Source organism: Bos indicus, chromosome 27 (genome assembly GCF_029378745.1).
Source record: "Bos indicus isolate NIAB-ARS_2022 breed Sahiwal x Tharparkar chromosome 27, NIAB-ARS_B.indTharparkar_mat_pri_1.0, whole genome shotgun sequence".
Lineage (NCBI taxonomy): Eukaryota > Metazoa > Chordata > Mammalia > Artiodactyla > Bovidae > Bos > Bos indicus.
This window is the reverse complement of record NC_091786.1, coordinates 32,351,681-32,364,838: the sequence shown is the minus strand read 5'-3', so window position 1 is coordinate 32,364,838 and position 13,158 is coordinate 32,351,681. Positions and strand designations below refer to the sequence as shown.

General features: G+C 44.3%; 1 protein-coding gene and 1 pseudogene across 2 annotated transcripts in view; both read right to left on the bottom strand.

Moving 5' to 3' along the window:
* Nucleotides 1–603: 603 nt before the first annotated feature.
* Nucleotides 604–12,204, bottom strand: LOC139180163 (exocyst complex component 3-like; annotated as a pseudogene).
* The window catches only part of LOC139180115 (potassium channel subfamily U member 1-like), a 75,630-nt gene continuing 70,583 nt past the window's right edge, over nucleotides 8,112–13,158 (bottom strand). For both annotated transcript variants that reach the window (XM_070781385.1, XM_070781386.1), the window contains one exon: nucleotides 8,112–12,861. In XM_070781385.1, coding sequence (XP_070637486.1) covers nucleotides 12,703–12,861 — 159 coding nt within the window. In that variant the 3' untranslated portion in view covers nucleotides 8,112–12,702. The remainder of the gene's footprint in view (nucleotides 12,862–13,158) is intronic.

Below are 13,158 nucleotides of genomic sequence, written 5' to 3'. Positions count from 1 at the left end.
TATGTCTCCTAAACACGTTCATGCATGTTTTTCTTTTCCAGGATTTACTCTGTACTTTTTTTCCCCCTACTAACCTGTCTTCCAATTCACTAATTTTACCTTCCTCTCCACTCAAACAGCTGTTAACCCACCTCTGACATTTATAATTTTATTTCTTGTACTTTTAAAATAGTTTTTTGATAGATTATAATTCTCTGGTAAATTTCTCCAGTTTGTTTTCAGGTCTGTGGAGAAGTTTCAACTCTTTTATTAAGCAGCAGGGTGGAGACCCCCAGGGAAGGAAGACAGAGCCTCTTCCTTCTCCACATGTCTTTTCCACTGTGATAAACGTTCAACCATAAGGCATTTTCCAGCAGAGTCCTGCCTCTCAAAGGATATTTACACAGAAATGAGAGAGCTAAAGGAACCACAGGCAGTAGGGCACTTGTTCTTCAAAAAGCTGTGTGTTCTGACATCTTGCAGACATCAGCTAGACCCCACAGCAAACAAACACGAGGGCCTGAAACACCCACTGAGAATCACCAGAATCTCTCGCTTTAGCACATTTTTGAGGGTGGGGGTGGTGCATGCAGAATGAGCTACACAAAGCTGGAAACCGTCAGGCTACTTGAGAAGTCACACCACGTTCAGACTGAGAGTTATGATTCCCTTGAAGATGGGCACATAGCTTGGATTTCCTGCCATCAGGCCCTGCTCCAGAGCCTCACTGATGGTTGACTTCATGTCCTGGTAGGTGCCCCCTTGGGTGGCCAGCAGTGGGCCAATGCAGTCATCCTTGGTGTCTGGGTATTTGCTGATCAAAGTTGAAACCTCCAGGCAGAGCACAGAGGGTTTGCTAATTTGATGACTTCTGCAAGGGTGGCAGTAGTGATACTCTGCCCACCTGCATCTTTACCAAATCTGGAGACTTCCGGAACAAGAAGTGGAGCTGTTCCGCCTCCCTGACGGTCTTGTGCTACCTGGCGCTCCAGGATGAGACGTGCTTCTGCGTGGTGGCCGATAGGGACCCCACCCCCACTTGCTGTCACCCTCTTTCTATATGATTTTGAATTTTGGCAACATCATTGAAATATGCTTCCATAGTAACACAGACAATGGCTACAGTTTTGAGCCTAACAGCCACTTCTTTGCCATTGGCTCATCTAGATGTTGCTCCAGATCCCAGAAGACCTCCTCCAGGTAACTGCTGCAGCCTCCTTGCAACAATGGTATCTAAAACCCCATCCATATTTGGTTCACTCTTCCATTTCATTTTTTTAAGTTAATTTATTTTAATTAGAGGATGATTACAATACTGTGGTTTTTGCCATACATCGACATCAGTCAGCCACGGATGCACATGGGGCCCCCCCCATCCTGAACCCCCCTCTCACCTCCATCCCCATCCCATCCCTCTGGGTTGTCCCATTGCAATGGCTATGAGTGTCCTGCTTCATGCATCAAAGTTGGACTGGTCTTCTATTTTACACATGGTAATATGCATTTTTCAATGCTAGAAAGATGGGAATATATTCATGGCAGCAAAAGAGGCACAGATGTAAAGAACAGACTTTTGGACTCTGTGGGAGAAGGTGAGGGTGGGATGATTTGAGAGAATAGCCTCCATTTCATTTTAAAAATACTTTCTCTTTAAACTGACCAGGAGTTCCATAAATGTCTGGCAGTTGTGACAATTGCTGTCATATCCTGAACATAACATAACCCGTAACAGCGTGGGTGTTGCCAGTATTTCAGATGTTCTATCTACAACTGAGTTTCATCTCTATAAGAGTCAAATTCATAGAGTCAGAAAGTACATTGGTAGATGCCAGGGCCTGGGGCGGTGGGGTGGGGAGTCAGTGTTTAATGGGGACAGAGTCTCAGTTCAGGAAGGTGGAAGATTCAGGAAATGGATGACGGTGAGAGCTGCACAACAATACGAATGTACTTTAGTCTCCTGAACTGTACAGTTAAATATGGTTAAAATTGTACGTTTTATATTGTGTGACTTTTACCAAATGCAACATTTTTTTAAAAAGAAAGAATTCATTTACTGAAAACACTAACTAGTTCCTTTATCTTAAAATCTTCACTTATCTGGGTAACAACTTAAAGAATCTGTTGGAAAATCTAGAAGATGATGGCAGGGAGTGTTCCCACGTGGGTCAGCTCTGGGCTCAGTCTCTTTCATGCCATCCTTAGTGTCTGCATCTAGTGATTTCTGCAGCCAGACAACGGTGTTTGAAGAAGGAGCTGACATGGACATACGAAGCAGTTCAGACACCACATCTGAAGGAAGTATAACCTCTAGGCACTGACGTCCATTTCTGGGACCAGCTCCATGTTCCCCACCATCTCTGTGCTTGTGTTGGTGTTCAAGACCCACGTCAAACAGGCTCATCATTTCTTTTGCTTCTAGATCTTCCCACGAGATTTGTATCCAGGTTCTCAGAGCTTGGTGGTTGAGGAGGTTTCTGAAAATCTCATAATGGGGAGGAAAGCACTCAATCGTGGGGTTTTTGGTAGCAATGAGGTCATCCAGGACATGCTTCCATATGACTTCCAGGTGGGAGATGGACCACTCCTTGTTGGATAACCTGCGGTCTGCCTCTGTGCCCTCAATTCTAGCAGCCTTGATTCTGTCCAAGAGCACAAACATGGTTGTTGTTCAGTTATGTCTGACTCTTTGTGACCCTGTGGAATGCAGCACACCAGGCTCCCGTGTTCTTCACTATCTCCCAGAATTTGCTTAAATTCATGTTCATTGAGCTGGTGATGCCATCCAACCATCTCCTCTGTCACCCCCTTCTCCTCCTGCCTTCAATCTTTCTCAGCATCAGGGTCTTTGCCAATGAGTCGGCTCTTTGGAAACATTTCCTCCTTCCAATTCTTGGACCTTCTAGGAAGAACAAAGCTAGTTTGCATTTTTTTTTTATGGTTAAATATGCACCAATTTTTCTTTCCTTGCCAGATCCAGACAACAGAGACCAGCAAAATGGGGTCACAGGGACGGTGGCCAGGGACTTCTGTAGCATCATCCACAGCTGCTTGGCCAGCTCAACTGAGATCCCCTGTTTTCTCCTGAAGGAGCTATGGATGAGGGTCATGTCCACGTGGTAGTGCTTATGCATCAGCTCATCCCAGGGGCACCCCTGTTTCAGGTCCCTCAGGTTCCAGGGGGCCTGCAGGAGCACCCCTTGCTTAATGAAGTCCAGGGACTCCCTCACAATCTGGGGCCCCAAGAAGATATTCTTGAGGTTCTCCACAGCTGTAGTGAGCTGTCTGTGCTGCACGATTGCATCCTCCATCCGTACTTTTTTGTTCGGCTGTGCTGCATCTCACTGCAGCACGCAGGGCTTCTCTGGTATGGCACAAGCACTTCTGCATTGCGATGGCTTCTCTTGTGTTGGAGCATGGGCTCTAGAGCATGGGGGCTCAGTAGTTGCTTCACAGCACATGGGATCTTAATTTCCCAATCAAGGCTCAAAGCCGTGTCCCCTGCCCTGGAAGGAGGGTTCTTTAACTGATGGACCACTAGGGAAGGCCCCGTCCTTCACTTCCTTGATGCTGTCGACCGATGGTGTGGATGATCCCTCCCTCTCTAGTCCTTGCCGATCTTGGCCAGGGCCCTCGCGATGTCTGTGACTTTATTCAGTGCATTTTGAAGCTGGTTCCAGCCCATGTGGTTCCCCGCATGGCTCGCCGTCCAACTACGACTGGATAGCATCCTCAGTTCACACAAGCCTTTCTCCGGACCTGTCTTCTGTGGTACTGCTCCACTTTGTCCTGCTGCTCCAGGCCCCAAAGCACCCCAGCAACCTTTAAAAAAATTTTTTTTTAAATGATAGAATAATTGTTTTACAATGTTGTGATGGTTTCCGTCGTACAGAATAAGTCATGACTGTGTATATATCCCCTCCCTCTTAAGCCTCCCTCCTTTGGGATCATTGTTGCACCAGCCTCCCAGACTGTCTCCTTCCTGGTTAGCAAGCAGGCAGAAACCCCTCCTTCCCTGTGTCAGAACAACATTATCCCTCAGCTCTGCCACTGGTGTCCTGTGGGAAGTGGCATCCAGTTTCTTGAACGTGTCTGTTACAGTTACTTTAAAGTCTGTCTTGCGTAGTATATCTAGATCATCTGTGAGTCGTCTCCATTATCTGTTTCTTTCCTCTTGATTTGAGGCCATTTGAATCTCTCTAATATCATTCCTGGGCTTCCCTGGTGGCTCAGCAATAAAGAATCTGCCTGCAATCTGCCTGCACAGAAGACTCTGGTTCGATCCCCAGGTTGGGAAGATCCTCTGAAGGAGGGCATGGTGACCCACTCCAGTAATCTTGGCTGGAGGATCCCATGGACAGAGGAGCCTGGCAGGCTACAGTCTATAGGGTTTCAAAAGAGTCAGACGTGACTGAAGCATCTTAGCTTCAGTAAATGGTAATTATTTACTTATTTATTGAAGGCAAAAAAAGAAATAAAAGATACTGTGGACAATGCTGCGTCTCAGAAACCTGAAGGCAGCAAGGCTTGTTGGTCTGTCTGGAGGCTCATTTATCTTGCTCAAGAAAAGCATCAAACAAGACAGATATGAGACTGACTCCAGTTATTTTTATTGAATGTTGGATTCTGTACATAAAAAAGTGTAGAGACTCTGAATCATGCTAACTTCCAGCAGAAAGAATCTATTGACTTTTTTACTCAGTGAGTTACTTAGAGTAGGGGTTGGTCCCCTTGATACAGTTTAGGAATGGGAGGCATTAAAGCTGATTTCAGGCTTTGTGAGGACTGGTCTACTTCTAGTCTGAAGTTGAATCCCGAAGGAAAAGCGTTCAAGAATCTCAACTGAGAACACTGGGCCCATCGCCCTCACCCAGCCTTGGATGCCAACTTCACCCCACCAGCACTTTGAAACTGGCCGAAGCTCTGCTTGGCTTTTTAGATTCTTCATTGGCCTTTCCTTTTGTTTGCTGAGCCTCTTATGTTGGAAATATTAGTAATAAATAATATCCTCAAGCACACACTCATTGTTTCCATTCTCTTTTCTCTAAAACTTAGTCCCTTCAATTTCCACCTGCCTGGATAAACCTCACCTCCATTTTTTTTCCCGTCCACCCCCATGTGTCTGCTGAATGCCCTTAACCTTGAATTCCAACCTGATCTCTTGCTTGGTCTCACTTGGCCAATGCCCTGAGGGAAAAACATCAGAGAATGGTGAACTCACCTCAGTGCTTTTCTTTTCTCTTGGATCTTAGCCTTTGAAGTTCTTACTGACTGTTTGGCTCTATGATTACTTCAAACAGGTATTTTAAAATCTTTTTAAACCAATTTTAAACATTTTTTCTTGGAGTAGGGGTTCATCTGCTATAGTTACTCTCTCATGACTATGAGAAACATATTTAACAGCATCATATTTTATGTAAAAATCAGAATTCTCAATTTCTCTTAAAATTAAAAAAAAAAATTCTGGACATCTGGACCCACATTCTTGCATAGAAATAATGGCTACAGGTAAGTAGTCTCTGTCCTCAACTTTTAGGTAAGATGCTCTGCAGTTTTATTATGTGGATCACTCACTGAGCCCTGAGAGTGAAAAAAGAAGTCCGCAGTCAAGATTTGAGTGATGCTAATACCTAATCACGTTGTATAAAAGGCAAGTTGAAGGGAGTGTTGAGGATGCATAGTCAGGAAAGTGAATGGACGATTAAAAGATGGTTGTATCACGCAACTCGAGAGAAGAGAATGTTTCCGAATGGGACAGGGGTTGGGAGGATCAGCTGTGCTGAATCCCACTCAGGCTGCAAGTTGGACAGTACTTAATACTCTCCTCAACCCAGTGACTTCAAAAGAACTGATGATCTTATGGTCTTTTTAGCAGAATCATGGGAGTTGCAACCAGAGCCTGGGGTGGCTTAAGGAGTGAATCAGAGCAGTGGGAATCAAGCAGTGATGTAGATGACTAGTGAAAAAGCCTGGCCGTGTCAGGAAGGCAAGAGAAAGACTGGCGTCAGGAAGGAAGGCGGCCAAGGAATACATTTCAGTGGTCCTTCTTCGCTGCCTTCTTGATGCATCTGCTGGCCTTTCCCGGGTTTCCTGCAAGATGAAATGTGGCAAAGATATTTTCTTTAAGGTGAGAAAGAGGGAAAGCTGATCAACATTTCATATCTCAGGCAAGAAAGTAACAAGGCTTGCTCGGCTCTCTGGAGGCTCCCTGAGGTTGCTGGAGAACAGAGGAAGTGAAGGCAGAGAGAAAAGCCCGACTCTAGCCACTCACCTGAGCTGAGCCGCCCTGCCCTGTATGAAGTCATCCCCCACCCCCGCCCTGACAGAGGTAATGATCAGAAGACAGCAGCGAAAAGGCTGCCTGGTTTTGCCTTTTCAAAAACCAGAGGAGGCCTGGGACATTTCCCTCCCCCGCTCTCCACCCCCCGCCCCGCCACCTCGAGCTTCAGGGGTCTGTTAATTGGCGCCCCAGTAAAATTACAGGAGCAGTCTGCCTGATAATGATTGTAAATGACAGGGACGATCAGGTTTACCTTTTGACGTCCCCAGGGGACTGCGGTTAGTTTAGTCTGAACTTAGCATCAGCTGCTAGGTTCCTTTCTTCTCAGCAGGCAGGGCTGGACTCATCCTGTATCCTTTCAAACCTCATTAGTGTGAGGGCTTTTCCTCCCTCTCTCTCGCCTCCTCTCCTCTCTTGCCCGTGATCCTTAAGCATGCCAATCTAGGAACCCACACAGCCGGCTTTGAGAGGTTCCGCTCTTTGTTTCATTGACCTGGAAGGAATAACCCATGCCTTGGAGCTGAAGGTTGTTTATTATTCCTCCAGGAAAATATTCACCAACTTGACTGAACTTTAACCTCCCTTAACTCCTTTATGGTTTGAAAGGTACTCAGCTTAAGGATTTTATAACTAATTAGAGATGTTTGGAATGTATTGTAGGTCTTAAATAGGAGTGAACACGCCAAAGAGCTAAATGTTGCAGGGCATAGTTTTTATTAAAATCCAAACCTCCAGATCTTCTCATTTGCCAGGAGTCACCACGTGTGCATGTGCTTATGTGTGTATGCATATGTGTATATGTAGGTGTTTATGTGGATGTGCAATTTATATTACAGATATATATCACATATATCTATGTTGCACATATATACATAAACACATATATACTCCTTGAAAGCCCTGCTTCTCAAAGTTAAATGTATGGATCACTTACACATCTTGTTAAAATCAGAATCAGATTCAACAGGTCTGGGATGGAGCCCACCTTCAGGTATTGTAGATGTTGCTGGTTTGGGGACCACATTTTGAACACCAAATCCTAAAGAGATCATCACACATCGCCTTCCAGCTTCTTCAGGGTAACCTGGTTGTCCTCCTTCTTAGTCCTTTAAATGCTGCTCCAGTGTTTCTCTAGGCTTACGTGAACCATCCATTGGATAGGCGGCATTTTTGCTATTTCTCAAAATATCTGAAACAAGTACTCTGGTCTCCTGACTCCCATGTCCTTTCTGGTGATCACTGCACTGGTTATTGAAGGTCTATATCAGGGGTCTGGGAAGATGATGGATAAACTGTAGGGTGACCCATGACCTCCCTCTCATTTATATGATATCTTTTATGTAATACATACATCTCTTAATTTTCTCTGGGGAGGAAGACTGTAGCTTTCATATAATTTCAGAAAGGTCAATGTCTTTTAAAAAAAATCATAAAAACCACTGAGTCACATACTGTTAAATTCATTGTACATTTTATCTTGTCTTCATGTCAGTCCTTCAATTGATAAGAATTGAATAATCATTATGAATTAAGTATCTGCCATATTACCAAAGGATCTAGTGTTATGACTTGTATTAAAATGTAAAGGGTACATTATATCTCTAGGTAAAGGGTTTGGTTCTAGAGTTATGGTGTCACTTGGCACTAAGTCTAGGAGGCCCTCTGCGAACTTTATTTTTCAAGACTGGCAACAGAAACGCTCACATACTGGCAATGGTTGCATATACCGCCATATTTCTTTAGCCATATTTTTGGTACCCATTCCTCTAAAATGCTGGCAAGTAAAGAACTTTTCATTCAAATTTCTCTGCTACATTGAAAGTGAGACCATTTGAGGGCTACGTTTTTACTCTGAAGGTCCAGAGGCTAAGTTTAGATTAGAAAATAAATATAAAAACTATTAGTCTGTGCATATGAATATGCACAGGGCTTGTCCATCCCTTCCTAGGCATATTTTGTTTCTACTGAAACTGCTATATGGATAAAACGGCTCAGGGAAATGTGGCAAAGAAATAGTACTGTCTTTGCAGTAGATATTTGGTGGTACCTCTTCCTAGGTCATGAACTAGCCTTCCTTCCCTGAGGACAAGTCCTGCATTCAGAGATACCCTGTTCCTCATCCACTGATAGCTGGGATGGAGAAGCCAAAGCTGAGTCCTCTTCGTACTTTCTTTCAGAAATCAAGATCTGGTACCCTGTTCCTCATCCACTGATAGCTGGGATGGAGAAGCCAAAGCTGAGTCCTCTTCGTACTTTCTTTCAGAAATCAAGATCTGGTACCCTGTTCCTCATCCACTGATAGCTGGGATGGAGAAGCCAAAGCTGAGTCCTCTTCGTACTTTCTTTCAGAAATCAAGATCTGGTACCCTGTTCCTCATCCATTGATAGCTGGGATGGAGAAGCCAAAGCTGAGTCCTCTTCATACTTTCTTTCAGAAATCAAGATCTGATACACAGAAACAGGACAGTTAAATCTCTGATGTGCCTTCAACTCTAGCTGTAACTTTGAAATTGCAAGGAAATATATTTTGCCGTGTATACAGAAAAACAAAGAAAGTCAATCTGTAAAAAGAGAAAGATGAAGATGACTTAGCTAAACTTGAAAAATTTTAAAAAGGATCCTTGGTCTCTGACAACTTTTATTACAATCACTCTTTTTTCCCTACGTATATTAATTTCACTACAATGAAAGCTTTCCCAATCCAAATTTTTTCTCATAGATGAATATTTTGTTTCATTTCCTCTACTTGTGTTCTTAGAGGCACATGTTTATAGGTGCTGGGGTTGAATTAACTAGGTTTAAATATGGATTCGATCACTTACTAGCTAAATTCAGTAATTTGGATGCACTCATGCTAAAGTTTGTTGTTTATCTGAAATTAAAATTTAACTGGGTATCCTTTCTGGGAACTCTATTTGTGACATGGTTTCTTCCTTTGTCAAATGGAGGTAGTGATACCAAATTGACAAGGATGTTGTGAAAAACGTCAAGGATATCATAAACATTATGTAAAACCACTTAAGAGAAATAGAGTTTATTATTCTCTTTCCTCCTCCTTTTTCCCTGTATCGTATTTATAACACAAGAAGGCACTTCTTACCAGGCTCACCGTGCATGTGTGCTAAGTTGCTTCAGTCTTGTCTGACTCTTTGCGACCCTACAGACTATAGTTGGGTGACAGGCTCCTCTGTCCATGGGATTCTCCAGGCAAGGATACTGGAGTGGGTTGCTATGCCCTCCTCCTGGGGGTCTTCCTAACCCAGGGACTGAACACACATCTCTTATGTCTACCTGCATTGGCAGGTGGGTTCTTTACCACCAGTGCCGCCTGGGAAGCTCATGAGGTTCACCAATTGGGAGTAAATACTTCCTGAATGTGCTGAACTTTTACTCTGTTAACAGAGTAATACCCAGGCAAAATGACCTAATGATGCAGTTTACAAGGAAGTGGACTGGTTCCTCTTGGAACACGGGGAAATGTTTTATTACCTCTTGTGAGCTGCCTTTGTTCTTCAATAAGAGGATCCGGAGGGTTATATATTTCAACCTACCTGACTTCACCCAGGTACCCCATTTGAGGACACTCTAATATTCATTTTTGTGCCAGGCCATGCCTAGGCTTTCATTATACACAAATTGCTTTCCAGTTCAAACAAGTATCTCTCCAAGTGGCCACTCTCATCTCCTATAGAAAGAGATGAGGAAACAAAAAGTAAGAGGGAAAAAGAGAAGATGATAATATACTAGTTCACTAGTTGCTTGTTTGAAGATAAAGAATGTAAGATGCTTGATTTGGGGCTCTTTATGTCTTGTCTCTTATGTCTAAGTCCTTCTCACTTTTATCTTGATGACTCATATCCCCTGTCTGGAGGAAACCCAGTCAAGTACTGAAGAACGTCTTTGACATAGCTCCAACCATCATGTTTCCTGCCTAAGAGATACAGAGCGATGCACTTCCCTTACAGAGGCATTTATCATCTATTTCTTTATTTATCACACCAAGTCCAGTGGGATTAAATCAAACTTCTGTCTCTTCCTAAACAGTGTGGGCTTGCTGGTCTAACCGCCACTGCACAATTGGCGCACCATGGCAGACTTCCATGCTTATCTTCCGTGTTCAAAGTCACCATCTCTGGAGATGCTGTGTAAAGAGTGAGCCAGGGGCCCCTGGGGAATAGTGAAAGTCTAGTCTAATGGTGAAAGGCATAGGCATCTTCCACTGTGGTTTCCTCCATGCTTTCTTTTCCATTTTCTTCCACAGTTTCACCTGGGTATGTGCAGTGGTGATGAGATGAATGTTTACTGCCCAGAGTCAATATTGCTTGCTTAGAATCAGTAGCAGGGATTGGTTTGGGCTCCAACAAAGGGACTGGCCTATGGGGCAGTTGTGATACACTCTCCCTGGCCTGGGCAACTAGAGGTGTTTGGTCAGGACTTACGTCTGGGACCGTCTCTTTTTTCAGTGGCATTATATTTATAATCTCATATGGAGCTGAAGCTTTACTATCCTTTTTGTAACAAGAGGTGCTGAAAGGGATGGCGCAGAACACGAGATCCGAGGGCAGCAGGCTGAACTCATTTTCTGGCCGGGTAATCACAAACCTGTAAGAAAAGCCAAACTTGAATTCTGTACCCCTGCAGCTGGGACAGTGTGGGTGCAGGGAGTGACCAAAATAAGAAAGTCAGTTGGCTGGGGGACAGAAAAGGAAAGATTTGTGTTGCTTTGCTTTATTTGGTTTCTGATTAATAATTAAAAAAAAAAACAATCTTTGGTGTGGTGCAATAGGAGAGGCCCTGGACTAGTAACTGGGAGACTAGTATTTTCATCCTTTCCTCTGAAACCAACCATCTTTGATCTTGGACATGCTGTCTCCCTTCTGGGTCCTGCTCTTCCCATCATTTTAATGGGAGTGAGGTAGGACCACGGTTTGGGCTAGTCATTTTCTGATGGCTTTTCTAACTCTAGGCTCTGGGCTTGCCTATTCTCCCAATCACCGCAGTCCACAGCATTTCCAGAGGTGTTGGGGGGGAAGCGGATGGAGCCCAGACATAGACAGACAGAGATGGAGGGAGGAGATGTCAGTATCATTCATGCTTTCCAGTGCCATTTCCTGAGCATCATACTCCTCTGCCATCTTTGTGGTCAACGCTCTACAGCCATACCACCCTCCCTCTTGACTCATCAGTGTCATCCACAGAGCTCCATGTTTATTTAAGCCTTTGGCACGTGGGATGCGTTTTCTCTCCAACTCCAGGGCCGCCGTCACCTGACGTGCCTGCAGTGCCTGCATGATTTATGACTCCAACAGGCAGACCAATTTCTTTGACTTCCACTCCCCAGCGATCTTTATCTCCTAACCACTTTCCTGGCCACATACTGATGTTATGACTTCCTGACATATCCTGCCAGCTACAATCTTACACTTCAATCAATCACTCTCTGCCCGCAACTTCCCATCACTCTTTCTCTCTCTTGTTTCCTTACTCTGAGGACCACTGATCTTGAATTTCATCAGGATTTCCCATTCCCCTGTCCTTTTGTAGTTTTGCTTCTACGAATCCACCATAAACTCCTTCTTCCATCCTTTGCAGCAATTACTGTACCTTTTACCTCTGTTTCCACTCCCTGTGAACTTTCCCCTCTCTTCTCTCAGCAGGGGCTTAGCCATCTGTTGCTGAGAAATCCTAGTGTTATGTTATGTAAACATTCCCGGAAGCTCAACCCTCATCTGCAGCCAGGTTGACCTTGGCATCCTTTCTTTCCCTTCTCTTCTCCTTTGAGCCGAGAAATTGTCTTTCTTTGTATTCACCACAATTCCACTTGGAGTGATTTGACTTCCTTCCCCTTTCTCCTGAAACAGTCCATTTCCACTCTGGTATTTTTAATTTCTCCTTCTCTACCAAATCCTGCGCACTCCCACCATGAGACTCTCAGCCTGGAAGTCCATCGCTCTGCTGTCTACAAACGGCACCATCTTTTTTTACTCCTCCTCCCTCCACATACATTTTCTCTGTCTTCCCTCCTGCTGTCACATTGATCTTTCTTTAAACTGAAATCTCTACATATCGCTCCCAAGACTTAGATGGACCAAGCACAGTGGCTAGAAGAGGCACTCAATAAATACTTACCCAGTGAGCCCAGCAGTGAACAAGTGGATTTTTCAAAGTGGACAGTGGCTTTCAGCTTTAAAAAGTTGCATAGCCATGGGTCAGGGGTAACTTGCAAAATAACTCAGACTTAAAATCTGGGTGTACATCTCAAACTTCATTGGGGATAAAGATCCCATTCTCTTCACATGGCCAGTACTAACTGGATCCCAATCATCAGGGTTCATTCCTATTATTGATACTGATCCTACATATCTACTTCCCCACACCCTTCATTGCAATGAGAGGCCTTGAATTCTGGCCACCCCTTTCATTCCTGAATGAAGTAGCTTTGGCCTTTATGCTTGGATGGGGGCCCAGCACCTTTTGCACCAGCGTACTTCCCTTTTGTGCTCTGGATTGTGCTCTTCTTCATCTATCATGCGGTATAAGCCGAGGCACAGGATTCCAAGATTATTTAATGAGCCGCAGAATATTTGTCCAAAAGTTTTTCTTGGCTGGGGAGAGAAAAGAGAAAAACACATGCCCAGTGGCACTTAAAATTAAGCCACAGCAAGCATTGGAGTTGTCATCTGCCTTTCCTCCCGGTAGAAGCCTGGCAGACCCGAGAGCCACCTCCTAGTACCTTTGTGGTGGTAAGTGGCCAGGAAACCAGGTTTACCATTAGTCTTGAGCATCTCATACCAGCAACTGTTTCACTCTGGTCTTTGAAGAGCCTCTGATGCACGGGGTGTTGCGAGGTGTTATGCTCGCTTTTATCAACACTGATATGTTTTGGTAACGACTAACAAGGA